This window comes from Cuculus canorus, chromosome 1, assembly GCF_017976375.1.
Source record: "Cuculus canorus isolate bCucCan1 chromosome 1, bCucCan1.pri, whole genome shotgun sequence".
In the NCBI taxonomy this organism is placed as follows: domain Eukaryota; kingdom Metazoa; phylum Chordata; class Aves; order Cuculiformes; family Cuculidae; genus Cuculus; species Cuculus canorus.
Genome location: NC_071401.1, coordinates 136112429 through 136134213, shown reverse-complemented (window position 1 = coordinate 136134213; position 21785 = coordinate 136112429). Strand labels below are relative to the sequence as shown.

Below are 21785 nucleotides of genomic sequence, written 5' to 3'. Positions count from 1 at the left end.
GCCGCCAATCACGTCCGCCCTACCGCCCCGCCTCGCCCCGCCCGCCCAGCTGTGCCTCTCGTTACGGCTTTGCCGTAAAGCGGCACCCGTAGGGATTTACGGCTAGGAGTGGGTGAGGCATTGACCTTCTGTTTCCCCCCTGCCCCTCGTATTCGTGTATATGATGTGTATATGTGTATAGAGCGGGGACCGCGACGGTTATCTGAGGGCTGGAGCACTTCTGCCGTGAGGACAGGCGGAGAGAGTTGTGCCTGTTCAGCGTGGAGAAGGGAAGGGTCTGGGGAGACCTTATAGCAGCTTCCCAGTACTTAAAAGGGGGCTCCAGGAAAGCTGGGGAGGGTGTCTGTATCAGGAAGTGCAGGGATAGGATGAGGGGGGATGGTTTTGTAGCTGAAAGAGGGTACATATTTAGAGTACATATTAGGAAGAAATTTTTTTACTATGGGGGGTGAAGCACTGGCCCAGGTTGACCAGAGAAGTCGTGGCTGGCTGTCCCCTCCCTGGAGGTGTTCAAGGCCACGTTGGATGGGGCCTTGAGCAGCCTCACCTAGTGGGAGGTGTGCCTGCCCATGGCAGGGTGGTTGAAACTGGATGATCTTTAGGGTCCCTTCCAGCCAAAACCATTCTATGATTTTGTGATATTTACCATTGTACATATATATATATATACATGTGTGTATGGATATGTTTCCAAGGGAGATGGCAGATAAGGCAGGATGGCAGCTGGGCAGGGATCTCTGGGCCTGTATGGAAGTGGGCTATGGACAACACAGGGATGAACAAGCGTTGGGGCAGGGGAAAGAGTTTATTTGAGGTTTGAGATGAGGGCAGATGAGAGACGAGAAACTAGGCAGAAACAAAAAGAAGCCAAAAGCAGAAGAGAGGGAGAGCAGAACAAGAGAATGGCTTATAGTTGGATTCATAGAATTGTTTGGTTGGAAAAGACCTTTGAGATCATGAAGTCCAACCGTAGCTGTCCAATACTAAACCGTATCTCTGAGCAATTACTCATCTCAATGATCTGACTGACTCAATGGTCTTAAAGGTTTTTCCTAAGCAATTGTGTAGTAATGCAGTTGGAGGAATCAGAGCCTGATCGGGTAAAGGAGCGTGGTTAGAAATGGCACAGGCCCTACATGGAGGAGGAGGCTGGGGCATGCTGACTCTCACAGAAAGCTAACATTAAACTGATTATTCTTCAGGTAAAACAAACAAAAAACAGACGAAAATAGAGTTATCTGAAATGTGAGAATGGCCAAGTCTTTAAGAGGTGAAGTGTTGAATCTGTACAAAAATGTAAGTGTCTTAAACGCCATGAGCGCTTCCCTTAACCAGACAAAACCCTTCTTGTACTGCGCATTCAATATTTTTTTTCTCCTTCAAGCTGCTGTACCTTGGAAGGGAGTATCCCAAAGGAGCAGACTACTTTAGAAGCCGTTTGAAAGCAGCTTTTCTAAAAAAATAAAGATGAGAAAGATCCTGAAAAAAATTAAGCAACTAATTGCACGAGGAGAATTTGTTATCAAAGAGCTGGAAGCTTGTACTTTCTCAGAAAATACAGAGCTCTGAAACACCGCTACTACAGTGATGACAATCAATAATATTAATAACTCTGCATGTAACTATACAAATCCATAAACAATAAAAGAACTGTAACCCTCAGAAGACATGAAACGTAATCCTTCTAGTCCATCTAAAACACAATTAGGATTTGCTTACCCTTAGGTAGTTGCTCGGAGGATTTGGGGTTTGTGTTACATGGGTAATAAGTTTTTCTCAACTACTTTTGGCCTCCTTGAACTAAAGCTTCATGTATGGACACAGTTTTGCAGGCAGAAGATGGTAACTTGATTCTGTTCCATTTCATTTTTACTTAGATGTTGAACAGAGAACTCCTCTTACCTTGTTGCTCTGTGTGTGAGTGCTGATTCAAGGCCCTGTTCTCATTACTTAGAATAGTATTCTGGTTTTGAAAGACTTCCATACTTAATAATTCTCATTTTCACTTTAAATGAGTATCTTCTCAAAAGTAAATTAAGTTCCCAAACATTTTAACTGCATCTGTTTAAGGTGCAGGACTCACATTGGCAGGCTGGCAGATGCACAGTGTTACTGTGTCACAGAGAATACTATAGGGCCAGGTGAATTATAGCAATAATAGTTTAAGCACTTAAACCCTGAAGACAGTTCATGCTACCAGCGATTCTGACATTGTGTAAGTACTGTAGAAGGAATATGGAACTTGATCCTTTCCCCTGAAGGAGAAATCCATGGATGTTTGCTCCGTGCTTAACACTGTAGGCCTTGGCTTGCCTGCACAAACTTGTGCCAGAACTGATAACTCTGCATGTGCTAGGGCTGGTTGGCATTTCCCATCCTTGGGAAAAGAACTAAATGACACTGGAGATAGATAGAACATCAGTGATCTTTGACATATAGGTAGGTAATCACAGCAGGAGAACTGTTGGCAATAGCAAGGCTTCACTTATGTAAATTACAGGACAACGACAAAAAAAATGTCATATTAGACAGTAACACTACCTTGTGATGAAATTTATGTGCTTCAGCTTCCAGCACCACATCAAGGTGAAAAACAGTCCTTCCCCATCAACCCAACTGCAACATATGTAGAGGAGCTAAACCTGTTCTCAGTGAATACCTCTATATACAAAGTTCAACCTAGCCTTCTCGGCAGTCGGTAAAAGATTATCCAGAGATGGTAACAAAGGGCCAAAACACAAGTTTATTTATAGAACAGTAGCAGTTTCACACTTCTCGCCCTCCATGGGACACAATCAGTACTATAGAATGTCCTTCATATTTTTTGTAAGTTTATGGAAGGCATTTGATAGAAATAAACCAAATTGCACCTCAGAATGAACACAGAATATCGATTCAGAGAATTTTAAACTTGTAGACTAATTCACGTTGAAGCTGATGTCAGAGTTATGAAGATGAGGTCTCTGGGGCATGACTGAAGATGGTACAGCCCAAGCAACGTGCTCCAAAGATTGTGAAGTGCAGCCTCACCTGAATCAGAGTACAAAATGCAAAAGCAGCACAGACCAGAGGATAGGGATCAGTACAATAAAGCATTTTGTCAAAGCGCAGTGGCACTCCCTCAGAAGAAGGGAACACCAGTGGGCAAAGACAAAAGCTGTGTGACAGGCACTGAGAAGCACTGCCAAACACATAAAGTCCCCGGGATACTCTGTTGCAGAGATGCGGCAGTGAAAATCTTGGAGAGAAAAAAAGCAAACTGGGACAGAAACTCACAATAACTATTTTTTATTACATTACAATAAATAGGAGCAGTACAGTTTGACAAAAAAATGACAAATTCCAGGTCACCTCACAGCACATACTCCTAAAAACATTAAAAAATTTTAAAACAAACAGTGGTCTTTTTTTTTTTTCCTTTTTTTAACTTAATGTCTGGTATGACCAACATTCCTAGGTCACGCAACCAAATGATGGAAAAACTGGATCACACTGCATATGTTCCACATCAAATAAAGCACAATGTACAAAATGTGCATGTTTCAGTTTACACTATACAAAAATAGTTAAAATACATTCCAGGTAAACATATTACATTAAGAAGTCATTCTAGTAAGAAGTTGGCACTCAAGAGGAAAAAGCAGAAGTATTTTCAACATGAAAACACAAGACAGTGGAATAAAGAAATGTTAGGAAAGATTTACCATCTATGTAGCTTTATGTAAACTTGAGACAAAATGATTTGTTTACAGTCTGATGGTCTTTGAAGGTAACAATTGTATTGCTTCATAGTATAGACAAGAGCAGAAGATTGTGTGTCAGTATTTACCCATTACAGAGGTCCTGTTACTGTAACAAAATTATACAGTGAAACATCTTTAAGTTAGCATAAATATTAGGGCAATGAGACTGGGCAAAATGGTGAAAGTTTATTTTTGAGAAAACCAATGATAAAGTTGTTTACCGGAGTTACATAAAGCTACTGTAAGAAGGCGTTACTCCCTGACACATGGCAATTTAATGTATTAACATGGTAAGTGAGTCACATGTTCATTTAGGAGTTGCTATCAGAGCAGATAGCATCCAGGTACGTTCTTTGAAAGCATTTGAAATAAGGAAAGACAGAATAATTACGAGATCAACTTGTGCAAGCTGCAATCCAACATGCTTCACCAAATCTCAACAGATACTAAGACAAAACTGCACAACAGTGGCAAGGATGTTTATTTTTCTTTTTTAAAAAAAAGAACCCGTAAATAAGGTCTAATTAAATAGATTTTGTACTAAATTTAATTAGCTTGGTAGCTACAGATAACACTGGGAAAACAAAAAAATCTTATTTCATATATACCTTTATAATTAGAGCTATATAAATCCATATTTGACGACCAAGACATTTCAGCTAAAATTTCTCCTTATGGTTTTTGGTTAAACTAACAAGGAATTTTAGACCAGCCCTAACTTTTCATGCAGTGTGACTCAGTTACCAAAAACCTTAAAGTAATCTTAAGATTACTTCAATTTCCTCAAATCATACTATCCACCTTTGCTACGTTCCTCATACATAATCAAAAGCATCTAAAATGTGCAACCAACCACCCATCTCCAAAATGTTTTAACCTTGGAAGCTGTAAAATGTTTTGTGACACTGTGAATCTGTTCTTATATCTTATTGGTCCTTACGGTATAATATTAGGCTCTCCTATTACTGCTTTTCAGAATATTTCACAATCTATATTTCACATCGAAGCTGCAAGGAGGGGAGGGGTCTGGGTGTTGGTGGAGAGTGGGGAACAATGGGCGTAGGCAGGGAAAAGCATTATTTCTCTCAGCCACATTGAAATTAAAGAACAGGTAGCAACCTAGACAGTGTATGTCCCCTTGCCAGCTTTGCAGCTTTCCACCGTGGGTTTTCTTTTTTCACAGCAGCAAAAGAACACTTTTCTCATGCAGTTGCCCCTTTGACATCATATAAATGGTCCAAGTTACACAGCTATGTGAAAATTGTACTAACATTTCCACATAACTGTTTAGGTATACCTTAGGTTAGGGCAATGCTGCTATTCCCTGTTCCAAACTTCCCAGTGTCCTCGACTATCCTACTTTGATGTCTTGTGTTTTAGTTTTTGGGGGTACGCTGGAGTCACATTTTCACATTTTACTCTACAGCTGAGTTAGGTACTACGAAGAAGTGCACCTTCAGGAACCCAGGGCCCTAATGAAACAATCAATGCAACATGTACAGTAAGACAACAGGAACCTGTAACACTGGAATTACTGGCTCTTATTTTAGTGCAGAACAACTGGAGTACTGCAGTACCAAAAAAAATGAAAGCTGGTGCGAAAAATTCTGCATGATTTCCAGTCAGAAAGAGAGAGGAGTGAGGGGAGAAACCACAAGAGAACTTAATCACAGAGAATGAGAACATTAAAATCTTGGTCTAGCTTCATGACAAGTCTAGACACTGGAATGCTGCTCACGGACCATTTAATCTCTGCAACATAACTAGTACTTCATGAACATCACACAAACAACACTGACTCTGGAAACCAAGTTCTATGCTGACAGTTTGTGCAAATTCCACACTATTTTTATGGCATAGCGGATTTCCCAATTATTTGCATGAAGCAGCTAAATTCAATTCATTCACTCACTCATTTGATGTAATTAGAATTTAAAATTCCTCCCCTATTTTGCACAAAATGGGCAACTGGAAATATTTAATGCCACTCTTAGGAGATTAAAAAAAAAAAAGAATGGTGTTACTTTGTTATATAGTTTAGGATTCATTCTCATTTAATTCTTATGGTAAATTCTGGATCCATGTATGAATTAACCTAAGAATTTGAATCAACTTATTGGTTAAGGCTTCCTAGTATTGCCTAGAGACACTAAGGGTGAAATCCTGTACCTACTGAACAAAGCTACTGAAAGATTTGCCACTGGGGGTCAGGAGAGCTAGGATTTCACCTTAGTCTTCAGACACAGAAAGTCAGTGAAAGTCTTAAAGCAATGCTTTAACAATAGCAAATCAACCTAACTAGAACTTCTACAATTTTTCCATTGCCAGATGTGCACTGTTGTCTTTTTTTATTTTTCTCTTTTTATAGAAAAAATAGAATATTTAAGGAGTGACCGTGACAAATTGTGGTGAAAGTTTTTTTGTGAAAGTTTATCTTTACATTCATTAAAGTTGATCTGAAATGACTACAAGACTAGATGCCTAGAAGCAAAATCTACAGGAAGACTTTAACGGCTTCTGGTCTCTCTATATTGCAGTCAGTCTATAACAAAAGAAAGAGTGAAATGGAAGTCTCTTTTGCTAACTAGTCCTTTTGTCCCAACCAGATTTAAAAACAAAAAAATAAAAGGGGATGTTAGAATGTGCAGAGCATCATTTCATTGTTTGGTTTGCACACAGAACAGAAGTTCACAATCAGTAAGAAAAATAGGAAGTTAGCAACTGTGCATGCACCAAAGAGTCCAAGACAGTTCTCAGGGTTTTGTGTGTGTATTTTTTTTTGTTTGTTTGATTTTTTTGTTTTTTGCTCTTTTTTTTTCACAGGCTTTGCTAGTTCAAGAACCAACAGTCAAAGAATACTGGCACTTAAAGAGGAATGAAGTTTCCACTGTCATAAAACAAGCATTCAGGTAAAGCTAACAGGATCATGAAGCAGAAAGTAAAGTAATGCTAAAACAAATGCTAATAATTTAGTGTAATGTACAAAAATTACTTAAGTACTTCTTAAGAATAAGGATAAATTGTATTTACATAATTATACACTTTGTCTTTGTCTTCTTTTTCTTCTTTTTACCATCTTTGCTCATCTTCTCTTTGTGTTTTCTGATTTCTCGAACTAATGTATAGAAGGCATCATCAACACCCTGAAAAGAGACAAACATGCACCCATTGAGATGGCATTCACACACTTGCATGCCTGCTTAGGTACAGCCTGTTTACATCTGACTGGATCAGATGAAGTGTGTTCAATCTGCAGTCTGTTTTGCTGCCTTCCAGGAGAGGTTACACTGTCCTCTCCTTGTTGAGGCCTCTATAAGGTAACCTAGAGTAGACTGTGGGTAGGAGGATCACTGGGGCAACAGTCCTCTCAAGCATTCCTGTTTCTGGGAAAAGGGCATGCTGGAAAAAACATATTCACAAGTAAGAGGAACTACAGTTTTCTCCTGTCGTACAAGAGAAATGTGCCTGACTGCATTACCGTGTATGGGCAGAGGGGCCTGCAGGAGAGCAGCTCTGGGCAGTGGGCTGCCATTGTTTGAACAATTAATCCTGGCTGCAGGTTGTTCCTCTCCTGATTTCTGAGGAGCATTGAGATAACATCCTAAATGAACTGTTTGACACCAACTATGGCCTGCCTGCCCTCTCTCTCAGCTGTTCCCCAAACTGGGCTTGCAGCAGCCTACAGGTGACACACTGCTCAGCGGTTGACCACAGATACCCCATAGGTCCAACTCTATTATTAATGTGGGAAGGAAAGAATTCAGTATACTGCCCTCTTCTCCATCTCAAACGGCACGTTACCCACTGCAAACTAGAAAAGTATGAGTACCACACGTTTAGATTATAAGTATGTACATTATCGCCACAGAATAAAGTTTTGTAGTTAGATTTGTTTATGCCTTAATCTGTCTTTTAGACAGATCAGAAATAGTTATATAATGTTAATGTATCACAGCAGCCACTGTAAAACTGGGCCTAGAAATTTAGCCCTGCAACTGGCGGGTAGCTTCCTACCTCATCAGCTACAGTTTGCCTTCAAGCTACCAGTAAAAAATTAACAGTCCTGCTAACTGAAGTAGGCATACAGGAATGAAAAACTGAAAGTGAACTCTGAAAACAGAACCACAAAAAAGCCAAAAACCACTTAATTCATTACTGTTCCAGTCAAACACCAAATGGTAAAGAAACTAAACATGGGAAGTCCAAACAGTGAGGTTGTTAAACAGCTTCACTTATAAGGCAATGCTCCCAGTCTAACCTCAATGTAAAACTTTCACATTCAAGTTCATAAAGCATTTACAAACAGCTGATGGTCAGTCTAAGTCCTTGGCAGCCTATTACCCAATATTAATAGCATGCTTTTGCAAGGTCTTGTAATGTACAAAATACACTTGCACATAACTTATTCTACATTCTAAAATATTATTGATCAATATGAAATTGATGTAGCATGCCTAGTGGAAGAGTAGCCTTGGTTCTGGAAAAGGTCATATCCCCCATGAATCTTTTGGGCATTAGAAACACTTGGTATTATTTCACAGAGTCCATATATTTTTCTTAGAACTTCAGCATTGATACACAAAGTGAACATTTAGTAATGTTCACGTAGGGAAAGAAGTAGCAACATTTCAAACTTGTATTTACGGCAGTTCTCAGCCAGCCAGCTAGGAGGAAAGCATTGAGAATCAATCACAACAGTCAGAAGAATGCAAGAATGGTATAAGAAAAAGCTCTGCACAGTATTCTTCTACAAGACTGTTTGCATTTCCTTACAAAACTACTTCCCAGTATTTCACACTCAGCGTTAACATGTTAGAAAAATAATCACTACAATGACAGTCACTGACTTTCAGCGGTATCTTCAAATGAGACACACTAAACAAAAATTGCAATTAAAATCTTCAAATGAGCAACCCTCCCTCATTATACTGGTTTTAAAATAAATTCTAATAAAATAACTTGTGCAAAGTAATATCCAGAGACTACTCTGGGCCTTTCAGCCTTAAGGCTGAAATCTTAATATGGTGATGATCTTTTAAATACAGCACATGTTGCAAAATACTATGGAATTGACTTATTTTTCATCTTTGCATTTACAACTTTGTAGATCAAGCCTTTAAAATTATTAACCACGTATTTAGTAGTTTGGTCCTGCCACAATTTCTCTTAAGTTCAGGTAATGAATATAACATTACATACAAAATCACACTTCTAATATTTGTGAATTAGAACTGGAAAACTCAAGATAAAGTGAAGTCTTTCACTTTTCAGTCTGTGGACTAAATTTTAAATGTAAGTACTGGATACTCTGTTTACAGAAGGTCCTTAAAGACATCAATACTGTAAGATCAAAGGCGATCAACCTATCTATTTACTTCTTTCAGTAAGAAGGGGCTGCACGCAGCTGACCTTCCTCCCTCTAACAATGGGGTTATTGATTGCAACCTTTGCAGAAAACCTAAGATGTACTGAATTAGTGCTTTAAATCCAGGCTCAGGATTAAAAACTCTAAATTCACTGTGCGTGCTCCAAACTACACCACACTGCCTCAATAAAGGTGCATTGACAGAGCTTGCTCCTGGCACTTGGTTTTCCAAAGGGCAACTATGAAATGCAAACAGAAGAGAAAAATCAGAACTGTTTCCACAGGAACAGCCTGCTCCAGCCTAAAACTTGTCTTTGGAGCACAAGGCTGCCCTGTGACCACACAAAAGTCTTTGTATCTGGTTACATTTATGTATCAGGCTTGGCAACTAACCTGACTATCAATAAGAAACCTGAAATTCATAAGGAATTGGGATTTCCAAAGGATTCCAGGCCCAAGCAGACCTTTAACACGTTTAAATTGTATGGAAGAGTATTTTTAAATATATGGTTCATATTTTTAAATAAATATAATGCATACAGGCACACACATCTATCAGTCATGAGAAGTTATTTGTATGCCTCAGTACTACTATGGAAAAATGATGAAATTACAATTTTAATCAAGAGTCTAGAAATTAATGAACTGTATTAATTTAAACACTTTAATGTTAACCCAGCTCAATCTGAATTGCCTTACCTAGAAGTCTAGATTTATGCCTTAGAGAAACTTTTCATTATGATTTGCTTTTTATGTAAAAAATTCAATGCTTTCAAGGAAGATTTCTGGAGATTCTACACTGCATTATAGAAATCTTTTTTGTGCTATCAGGCAAAGGAATGAACCTCTTGGAAAGCGCCAGTAGTTAATGATAATCTGGGTGGTCAAAGTTTTCACTTACTTTGCGCAAGATTAATATAACTCAGAAAGCAGCCAGAAAATAAACTGAATATTCCAAGAGGTAGCAAAACACCCTGAACCACCAAATTTGATTATCCACAGACAAGAAGAGGAAAAGAAATACTATCTGTCATTGCAATCTGTGTTATAATGAATATTTTTGAAGTCTCGAATCCCAGCTGAGAGGCTTGCATCATTAGGTGCTGCTCTCCTTAGCCTACCTACTATATGTCAAAGTGGAATAATATGCATCTTCTCACTAAATGGAAAGCCACACAAGCCAGACTGTTTTAAATGCCAGATTTCTCACTCCACTAAATCACAACTGAACTACAGCTGTACCAAAATAATTTCAGAATATGCTTTCTCCAGCTAAACCTCCTAAACACAAAGTTGCTGAAATAACTACTAATACAATGCAGAATTCACTTGAGTATAACGAGAAATGTTTCCTTCCCTGTCTTGAAGTTACAGGCTCTTCCATTCAAGACTATTTTCTAAACAGGGCATGGGGAGAAATTAAATCAAACAAACAAACCACCAAAACTGAAACCACAACCAACAATACCCATTTTTGAGAAATGAGATTTCCCCCCATCCGGGGGAAAAAAACTACACCAACAAAACCAAAACCAAGCTATACTTCTCTTGGACACAGAAAGCAAGCAGGAAAGCTGGTACGAAGAAAGCCTAAGTTCGCTGAGCTATCAAAAAGAATCTTAAATTCTGAAAAGATGCTTGCACTGAAAAATTAATGAAAGCCACAATTCTGTTATCCTCCTCCCAAGGAAGTCCACAGAGAGAAGCAGACAGAATGCAGGGATCTTTATAGTCTTAGTATCCAGAAAAAAAAAAATCTACGTTATGTTAGTAAGACAGCAAGAAGCAGTAAAGTTGGTTTTCAAAGACTACACAAGGAGGAGGCTTAAGCAATGTAATTCGTATTGCTTTCATCAAAAGTAATCTTGTCAAACCGCTGTTGAGTTGGGGTCTTGCCTTTGACACAGTTTCTCACAGTAGTCTGCTTGAGAAATTGGCTGCCATTGGCCTGGTCAGGTGCATTTTCTGCTGAGTAAAAACTGGCTGGCTGGCCAGGGCCCAAAGAGTTGTGGTAAATGGATTTAAATCCAGTTGGAGGCCAGTCACAGTGGTGTCCCCTGGGCTCAGTGCTGGGTCCAGTTCTGTTCAGTATCTTTATCAATGACCTGGATGAAGGCACTGAATGTACCCTTAGTAAGTTCATAGATGACACTAAACAGGGAGGATGTGTCGATCTGCTTGAGGGTATGGAGGTCCTACAGGGGAATCTGAACAGGCTGGACTGATGGGCTGAGACCAACAGGATGAAGTTCAATAAGGCCAAGTGCAGAGTCCTGGGGGACTCTGGAGGGGGACAGACAACAACCCCATGCAACGCTACAGGCTTGAGGAAGAGTGGCTGGAAAGCTGCCTGGCAGAGGAGGAGCTGGGGGTGTTGGTTGGCAGCTGAACATGAGCCAGCAGTGTGCCCAGGTGGCCAAGAGCGTCAACAACATCGTGGCTTGTATCAGAAACAGTGTGGCCAGCAGGACCAGGGACGTGATTGTGTCCCTGTACTCACCACTAGTGAGGCTGCACCTCAAATACTGTGTTCAGTTTTGGGCCCCTCACTACAAAAGCTGTGTGAAAGAGCTGGAGAACAAGTCTTTTGAGGAGTGGCTAGGGGAACTGGGGCTGTTTAGCCTGGAGAAAAGGAGGCTGAGGGGAGACCTTATCAAAAAAGCTGTAGCAAGGTGGGTGTTGGTCTCTTCTCCCAAGTGAAAGGACAAAAGGAAATGGCCTGAAGTTGTGCCAGGGAAGGTTCAGATTAGACATCAGGAAAAGTTTCTTCATCAAAGGCTTACTGGGCACTGGCAGAGGCTGCCAAGGGAGATGGTAAATACCCATCTATGGAGGTATTTAAAAGATGGGTAGATTAATTGCTCAGGAATACGGTTTAGTAGTGGACAGGTATGGTTGGACTTCATGATCTCAAAGGTCTTTTCCAACCTAATGATTCTATGACATGCAAGGAGCTATTCTGATGGTTTCTTCAAAAAGCACTGGAAGTGATGTAGACCTAGCACGTCCGGATCATAGTTTCCTCTTCCCTCTCCTTCTCCCCTTTTTCTTACAGGAGTGTTACTGAAAAAAACCAAACCCTGATTTTGTAACAATTAGTCTATTCTCTTCTGTTGTTGTTGGGGTTTGGGTTTTTTGTGGGGGTGAGGCGGTGGTGTTGTAGGGTTTTGTTTTCTTCTCTCCAGTACCACTTCACTGTTGCTTCTGCCTCCACTTTGTCAAAGCCCTCAAAAAACTTAAACCTTACCATTTTGTCCAAATCTGGATCAGCCATGGCATTACAGTTGACCAAAAAGAAAGCTAATGCATTTCAGTAAATGATGACTCAATTTTTTTTAAGCTCAGGGAAAACAAGGGGGAAAGGTTATGGCATAAGGAAGGGCTTGAGAATTAAGAAATCCTGTATGTTATCTGCTAGACAGATACTGCTTTGCTGGATTAGGGACCTCCTAATCTGAGGAGGACTACAAATATGACAATCCTGTCCTCCCAGCTCCTCAGCCTGAAGGTCCAATCAATACTTGCTTCAGTAGTAACTGCAATTCAATCTCTGAAAAAACTTTTTCATCTTAATTTCTTCACATGCAAAACTAGGTCTCCGTTTCAAGGACGGTGATTGCAGAAAGAATTCTGTTAATTTGTTTATCAAAAGCCATGAAACAAAGCAAATCCATAGAACTTGGGTATTTGCCACAAATGTTATTCAGGACTACTACACTGAAACCCGATTGGTTTACATTATAGATTATGTCATCAATTAACCATATATATGTCTGATTTTCAAGGCACTGTCAATCATTTCATTGGCAAGTGATTTGTAAAACTACCCTGTTACATTACAACACTTACCCTGTTACATTACATAGGCATTTTTTAATTTTCACGCACCCTGGAGTCTTTGGTCTTCTTTGCTGCTTTTTTTTCACTCTGTACTGTCGAATCTCTCGCACCAATGTATAAAAAGCATCCTCCACTCTCTGCATTGTAAAACACAACTCCTTAAGAACTCCTTCATTAACAATCGTGATATATTGGGACAACCCATGGCAGGGGAAAAAAAACCACAAAACCACTGAAATTAAGAGCTTTACTTTGAGAGAATTATATGGATCTCCATTTATGTATTTAAAATGCTGGGCTTGCACATTTGCTGCTTGATAAATACTTTTAATGCAGGCAAAGGAAAACACTTCAAGAATTTAATTGCTCACGCAATTATTTGAATAACTATGCTTCAAGCTCTCCTTTTTTTCTGTGCAAGGTAACATTTGGACAAGAAATAAAAATTCTTTTTTTCCATTGCAAACTATGCTGAAATACCACTTGTGTTACTGAAACTTTTCACACATTCTGTGGGTATTTAGCAGGCACAAAAACTTTATTAGATTGGTAACTGGAGGACTGGAGGGTATTATAAATACATACCTATTTTCACTTCTTAGCCTAAGTGAGAAATTGTTACTGTTTGGGCAGGCAAAAAAGAAGCCCGTTTATATTCTGTTCTTTATTAGAAGAAGTTGTGCTTTCTTTGCAAAAAAATCTGTGGAATAAGGTAAGGAAGTACAAAAGAAGTCTAACCAGATAATTTCCTAAGAGTTTATAAATAAATAAAAGTCTTCTAAGAATACTAAATTCTTGGCAATACTGTTTTTAAAGCTACTACTTTAAAAAGCAAGCACTATTCTATTAAATTCAGGAAAAATTCACATAGCAAAGTGCTTTGACAAAGCACCTTAAGGTATATTCTGTTTCAGAATAACTTTCAAAAGGAATTACTTATTGTAATTAGTAGAAGTTAATTCTTCCAGGTAGAAAAAAGTAACAAGTACAGTTATTACATTTAAGAGCTTGCTTCAAGAGGATGCTCTTGTTATAGAAAGATGCAAAACGCATAGTTGCAGCTTTTAAAGAGAGCAACCCCTCTGCCTTACTGTCAATCTCATTACTTGCCTACTCAGTCACATCCACAGGGTTGTTAATTCAGTACAAACTCATTATTTGAAAATAAAAACAGAATAGACTGATGATCATGGAAAACAGGACAACCAATTAAGCACCAAAAATTTATTACTACCCAAGTGCACAATCTAGGCTTTTATTTGGCAGATTTTCCATGAATTACCTCTCCAACCCACCTTCATATTATGCACCTAATAACAAAAATAGCTAACATTTACTGCCACAGTTATGGGGTCATTTTGCACAAACTTTGCCATAGGTCATGACTTTGAAGACTCATTGTTAACACACTGCTGCTTATTTAATTCTTCTATACTCCAGCCTCTTGAATCTAAAGATTAAATGAATTGGATTTATTTCTTGGATTATATTTCTCTGTTTATATATAATGTGCCCTGTTAGGATGTAGTGAAGTATTGATGAGTATCTTACATTGAAAGTCTGAGAGTCTGCAAAATTTAAAGAAAGCCATTAAAAAACAGCAAAACCCAAGTAAAGCTCATACTTTCGTTTTTTTCTGGAAGGAATGGAAATTTATTCCTGAAGAAGAAACAGCAAACATTGATCAGCTGCTATGTGCCAAACCACAAGAATCAACTTTTTTGCAAATCTACTGTGTTGCAGTAGAAATACAAAATTTGATTATGGAGCTTTCACATCACTTGAATTGTAATCTGATTATTCAGTTTTCCCATCACCAATATGAGCTGTAATTTGCTTTAGCAATGCAGAGAGAGGGAGAGACACAGGGTAAGAAAAGAAATTGCTACTACTGCCACCACCAAGAACAGTCTTATGAATCCTGTTGAAAGAACTTATTCTGAAAGAAAATCTGTACAGAGATGCATTTGCTAATTTCATTAGCACAAGGTGACATTTTAAAAAGATGGGTGCCAGTCTTGTAAGGTTAAGAAGTCATTTTAATACTTTTTTTTTTTTTAAAGTTTCCTCAGTATTTTTTTCCTTAAATGAGCATGGACCATATATCCAAAGTATGATCAACCAGTTCCGTTAGCTGTCAGAACTGGAAGCAAAAACATCCCTTGGCAGATAAATAATTTCAAAATATAAACTATTTACTTAAATAGCCCAAAGAACCCATGACCCTGGGGCAATCTTTTCAAGATGCTTCTCATTCCTAGGAGACAGCCAAATATTCAATTTAAACTGTGACTGTGCAAAGAAATACTATTTCAAATACATGCCAAAGTACAAATGTGAATTTTCACGTTCTGCTTCTGCAAATAGCACTTAAAAGGAAACCAATGAAAATTGACATCGAGTGTTCTGTGTCCACCTTTATACATTTTATCAGAGTTGGTCTCCTAAAACCAACTGCTAGACAAATAAAATCAAAGTTATTCATGAGGACATGAGCAAAAATAATGCTAATCACTTGCACAAAAGCACTCCCAACATAAAACTTTGTAGGGGCAGAGTCATCTTAGCCAACACTAGAGAATACATAAACCTACATATTTCATCTAGCTTGCGTAACATTTAGCTTATAGGCTAAGGCTAAATCTTCTGCTGTCTCTAAAACAGCTGCGTCTCAAAGGACTGTTGGAAACAGTAAACCATAACTCATGCAGATGTAGAACCTCCACTAGTTTGGGGAGGGAGAGGAATTAAGCTGATCACGTTATCTTATGATGGTTAAATACCAGACATACATCAGTAAATTCATATTAAGTACTGCACAAAATCATTAAAATTACAAAGTTAATCAGTCCAAAGTCAGGAAGTGCCAGAATTACAGCTCTCTTCCTACCTGACTTTCACCCCCCTGTCGCCCACAGCACCCTTTTTTTTATCTGCTGCACCTACTGTTACCTACCATTAAGGCATATCTATTACCGCTTAGCATACCAGGAGTCATACTAGAATAAAGTTTACCTTACAATAAACAAGAGTAGAAAAACAAACTCCAACCCACATAGTGAAGTCTGACAGTTCTAAACCTGCACAAGCAAAGTTTTAAAATGAAACCTGTACACATGAACTACATTAAGAATGGAACACATACAGTATCATTAAACTGATCCGGTAAATCCCTAAAAAACAAAGGCAAGTTGGTTCAAGCAAACTAAGTTATCAGTTATTCATGAATCTTAACCGAGATGTAGGAATGAAGTAATCAGTGCAGTATTTACAGATTACTTCATCAGACCAGGCATAGGTTCTCAACTGAGTTTCATCACAAGTTTGAGGCCCAACCTATTGTACATCGGGCAGGTGAAGTAACTATAATGCTTATTTAGCAGCATCCTTGTGATATTAGTCAACTTCTTCATTCAACACTTCAAAAGTGCATTTAAGTATACATTCTCAACAATGAGATTTAATGCTTTGGGGAATCTATTATGCTTACAATAATGCCCATATAACTGCTTTTGCTTTGAATTCAATACTAGCAGGACAATAGAAATTTTCCAAGGAAAACAAAATCCTACAGCGAATCTGCATTTGGGGTACAGCCTTACAGCTTTTCCTTGCATAATTGGCAGGCAAATGGAAGCCCGGTAAAGAATACATGATCTAGCTTTGATGGGGATAGATCAAGCTTGCCTCTCAACTCTCATTGATAGTCCTGATAGTACTGGGAGCTATATGCTCACGTGGAAGAATTTTAATTTAAAGCTTATGTCAAACAAAGAAAAGCAAACACAGCTATCAAAATAAACCTAGGAAACTCACACCCTTCTGCAATGAATTGTGAAAGGATGAGTCTAAGTGATGCAACATGCCTTACAAAACCACCAGTACTGACACATTTAAAGTTAGAAACAAAACTATCACTATTTCTCATAAATTACATTATCTTCATCTCAGTCAGCGGTCTAATTAAAAAAAAAAAATAATCTATACAGCCTTATACCCAAGTTGTAAGGTTCAGTAAGTGAATGCTTCAGTGATTAACTCAATGATTTGTATGGCAAGCCACACAGGGATTTGGCTTAAAACACGACATTTTTGTAGTAAGTTAATGTTTACATCTTTATTGCCAGTCAGAACCAAATAAAATACACTAACTTTTTCAAAAAAACGTTATTTCTGCACTTCATTTCAGTTGTTCCTCTCTTTCCTATTTTTGACTTTGTCTATGAATTTTTGTAAATCTTAAAAACTGACTTAGCTGGAACTGCAAGACCATTCTGCATGAGCACACAGTACCACCATTTTTAAAAAGTGTCTTGGCAATCAAAACAGACTACAGGGACAACTGCTTTCCACTTCCATCTCCCCCATTTCCTTCCCCAGAAGCCTGATTCTCCCTGAACTCCAGCAGAAGTGGGGCACACAAAAGGGCTGAAGCAAGAAGATGGGGAGGGCCCCTTCAACACAGCAATAGTGCTGACGTTTCAGTGTGGTGGGAGATATACGCAGGAAAGGAAAAGACAGTTCCTACTTCTAAGTATTCACTGCCAGACTTTCTACTGACTCCAGAAGTTACCAGATCACCAGCTACATTTGTTCATACTTGGAAGTTCTCCATTTAACCAGTGAGAGACGAACAGGTTCATATTTATTATTTTATGCCAAGGTACTGAATATTCTGGCCCAATAAAAATACAGCCCCATGGGCTACACGCAGCTCATTAAAATTGTTTTGAAGACTCCAGTTAAGACACTTATATTTGGAGACATGGGAGGGCGTGTGTACATATCTAATGTGTATGCGCACAGTGTTGTGTGTATATATTATGCACATATTTTTAATATATGACACTGGACAATCATTATCTATAGTCATCTAGCATATGTACTACACACATTATATATACAAACACATACATGAATATTTAGACTGATCTTGCTGTAATAAAGATCAGGCTCTTCCTCTCAAATTCCCTTTTGGTCTTCTCTCAAAAATATCTATATTAACACAGCATCTGAGAAGCAGTTTTGTAACACAACATGTTATATTAACAGCACTGGTGAAAGAATCAGCATACCATTAGCTCTAGTGTTTCCAACTTTCAGAAGGTAACATTCTCATCAACGAATCTATTGGATATCTTTATTTAAAAATATATGAAACATCTTTAGGGACTCCTTATCTGTAGAGGGTGTAGAGCTCATCTTTGAAAAACAAAAGTCAACAGTCAAATCCCTTCTGTAACATTTCAGTTGGCTCCTCTGGAACTATAAAGTCACAGTAGTCAAATTCTAGAATGACAGTTCATACATGACTGATCTATTGTCGTCTGAAACAAGTATAAACCTCCAGCTGATCTCTTAAGTCTGGAAAATAAAAAAGCAGATACTACTTCATGTAAACAAAGATTATAAAACTGAACAGGGGTGGTGATTTTTGAGCATGCAGTTTTGTATCAGGTAGGCATGGTGGGGCTGCTCACAGGAGTAAACTGCAGGTGGGATGGGGAGAAGAAATCTTGGAAAAAATGCACTGTCATATCAACCTACTTTTATTAAAGTGGCTATGCAAAAGGAATATTTTCTCAAAGAAGCCTTTATGATGCTCTATAAAACAGGCTGAACAAAGTACAATTGCAATGTTAGTAGAGAACTTCTATTATTTCAAACCTCAAACATAATTTCAGAGTTCTTCCTTTTTTATCCTAACATCTCAATGACAAGCACTAATGCAGGACCCTCTGAACAAGAACACGGTAATTATTCAGCCCACTTACATGCCACATTCTTCAGAACACTTTTGTGCCCTAATTTATTCTCAGCCATTAATGGTGCGTACTTCTGCTTTTTTAAGTCTACCTAACAGAGATTGACTCTAATGCCAAAAGTTAGCTTTCCTTTGATTTCTCTGTAAAGTTCTCCTGATTAGTCCTGATTTCAACTTGTCAGAAACTCAGACACGTGTAGCAAATTTACACTAATAAAATATTGATTTCTTCTATCCAAAAATAACATACATACCGTCTACGAGGAAATTCTGCCAAGTGATGCAGCTGAATTATATAGGAATTACATTGAACAGATACTCAAACTGCAGTATTCTGCTCTTATTTCCCGCCTGCTGCTACACCCAATTCCCGATACATAACTTGCACATAACACCTCTGATTATGCAGACAGTAGATTCAGCCATTCAGGTCTGATCTAGGTTGTACTAATAGCGAGTCTTTACTCTTAAAAGAAAAAACATAAATATGCACTTTTAAAGGAGACTGCTTTCTTCCAGAAGTACAGAAGTAGTTTCATCTGTGTCTACACAGCTTATCTTTTCCTGAATGGATGGATGTACCACTCTGTGTGCCTTTGTCCCACACTGTGCGCCTTTGTCCTAGCAAACCCTGAGAGAAGCACTGAAGGAACCCTAATGGCTGCCTCCTTCACCTATAGCAGTGGGGTACAATAAACCAACAGTGAACTCTGAAGTCTTAGGAGAGTATCAGTTTACCCAAGCAATTAATCCAGTAATTTCAAAAGAAACTTATGGTCAATTGCTTTGCTATAAAAAAGTATATCAAGCATCCCACTAACGCTGAATCAATGCCTCAAAGAAAAATTCCTTTGTTATTAATGAAAAGACTTAAAAGTGAGTAAACTAATTAGTCTGCCTGTTAATCCTCTTGCCGCACTGGAAAAAAGCATCTCCACCTCTAAGTTAGGTGCTTTTGTATTACTATTCAAAACCTACGACTAATATTAAGAATGCTTGCATCCCGTCTCTCAGCAGTGAAGAGCTAATAAGCAAGCCAGGTCTCATTCTTTGAGTTTGCGCAACTGAAGCAAATCACTCATTAATAAAACAATTACCATTTGTCAGTAAGTCAACAGAAAGAAGAGACACCACAAGAATTTCTACTGTGGAGAAATGTATCTTGATATGACCAAGTAATTGTCAATGCCTAGAATAATTAACATTATAATAATTCAGATGAGAGTTCTGCATTTGTATCTGTTAAATTTTGAGCTTTAACCTGTCTTGTTTTTGCTGATGTTTCAATGAAAGGAATTCCATAACTTCTTGCTAAATCCTGAGCTTGTTTTGTATCTACGTTCTGTGAAGGCAATCACATTTGTTTCCTACTAGCACCATTGGGACATCTTCAGAGTCTTTAACTCTCTTTATTTGTTCCCTAAAAAAAAAAAAAAAAGACAGATTGTATTAATAGTTACACATATGCATTAATATTATTCATTTACGATGGTAGATTTAAAACAAAAAAAATACTACCCGTATTCCTACCATCAGTTCTTTATGATGGACCAATCCTGTCACTATGAAATGTTAATAGCTAAGGCCAGAACAAGCCTAACAAGCTCTAGTATAGAACTTCCTACTTTTCTTTCATACTCAGCACTCAATATTCATTTGCCAAAGTAAAACACTGTCAAAAGAGTTATGCCCGTTGTCTGAGTTTTGGTTTTGGTGTGTATGTGTGTGGTGTATTCATGTTTTTTTTAATTAAAGACAGCATTCCATCTGCGGTTAGACACAGGGTTTAAACATTGAAGACCACTTAAAAGAGAAATTCCACAAAACCAGCCCTTTTCAAACACTAGTTAGAAAGCATCTTGATACCCGTTAGATGTTCTTGTCAATAATCTCAACAATAATTTCATTACTTTTGCCTCCCAATAATCTAGCAGTATGTTCCTCTATATTATCTGTTTTCAGTTATTTACTTATGAGCCTTCAGCTTCGGTCTGCAAGGTCATCCACAGATATGTGAAAGCACAGTAGAAATGCCAGCATTCAACTACCCAACATTCTTTGAAATACACTGGAAGGTCTTCCTATGCAACACTGCACCTCTCTCTTTAAAAAAAAACACCACTTACACATAAAAATCTCTACACTCCTTCTTCCCCCACACATCCAACATCTACTTCCCTTTTTCCCTCCTTCTCTACAACCAGAGGAAACCATTTGTAATAAATCTGGTTAGATAATAATGAGAAGTTTAACAGTTTTTCAAGAGCAATATACGATTTTTTTGATTTGTCATCCCTGCTGGCGCTCTTAACTGTTTCATTATTTTTTTTAAGCCACCAGTACCAATAGATTCAATTAGAACATTCTATATATAATGAAATTTATACAAAGGCTGGCTAGCTCAATTTAAACATAAAAAAGAAACAGTCCTGAAAAAAAAGTGTCCACATTCTCAATATTGATCTCTCCCTGGGTTAGCGTGAAGCAATTCTACCCCTCTCATTTGCAACAGTGCTCCCCTGATCCCACAGCTGCTCCAGGGAGATAAGCCAGCAGTAATCTATTTCTGTAGGTAGGCATCTACCTGTTTAAGCTACTCACACCCGCACAGGACACAATCAGATGAGGTGACTTGCTAGCACACAGAGAAAATGAAACTATGTGATCAGGGCAGTAGCACCTACTGATTTTGATTAACTTGAACTGTCACAGTATCCCACCTTAAATGAGGAACTGTTACCTTCTATTTGTAACAGAAATATGCAACTTCAGCTTACCAGTATAGGCTAGGTTAGTGGGTGATAGATACTAATAGCAAAACACTCCACCATACAGCCACGTAAGATCTGACAGCATTATAAATGCTTAAGTACGAATAACTTAACATTATAGTGTTTTGGGACTAATCTTAAATGGATGCTGCTAACTCCAAGACCTTTGGTGGGATTTGCATTGCCTTCTAACAGAAAACCCATGGAGAATTCAACGTAACAGTAAGCTACTAACTTATAAATTATCTGATATGGTAATCACCAGAGATGCTTCTAGTTTCTGGATTAGCGTAGCTAACAAA

At 38.3% G+C, this 21785-nt stretch overlaps 2 protein-coding genes across 2 annotated transcripts in view; one reads left to right on the top strand and one right to left on the bottom strand.

Moving 5' to 3' along the window:
* Positions 1–49: 49 nt before the first annotated feature.
* ETFRF1 (electron transfer flavoprotein regulatory factor 1) lies at positions 50–1604 on the top strand. Its single transcript, XM_054079586.1, is given in 6 exon segments — positions 50–112; positions 1203–1296; positions 1385–1456; positions 1458–1484; positions 1486–1534; positions 1537–1604. Coding segments are annotated over 5 exon segments (258 nt in total). The 5' UTR covers positions 50–112; positions 1203–1251; the 3' UTR covers positions 1602–1604.
* KRAS (KRAS proto-oncogene, GTPase) overlaps positions 1457–21785 on the bottom strand; it is a 29331-nt gene continuing 9002 nt past the window's right edge. The window contains 4 exon segments of the mRNA XM_054079577.1: positions 1457–6886; positions 12958–13085; positions 19974–20065; positions 20068–20132. Coding sequence (XP_053935552.1) covers positions 6859–6886; positions 12958–13085; positions 19974–20065; positions 20068–20132 — 313 coding nt within the window. The 3' untranslated portion in view covers positions 1457–6858.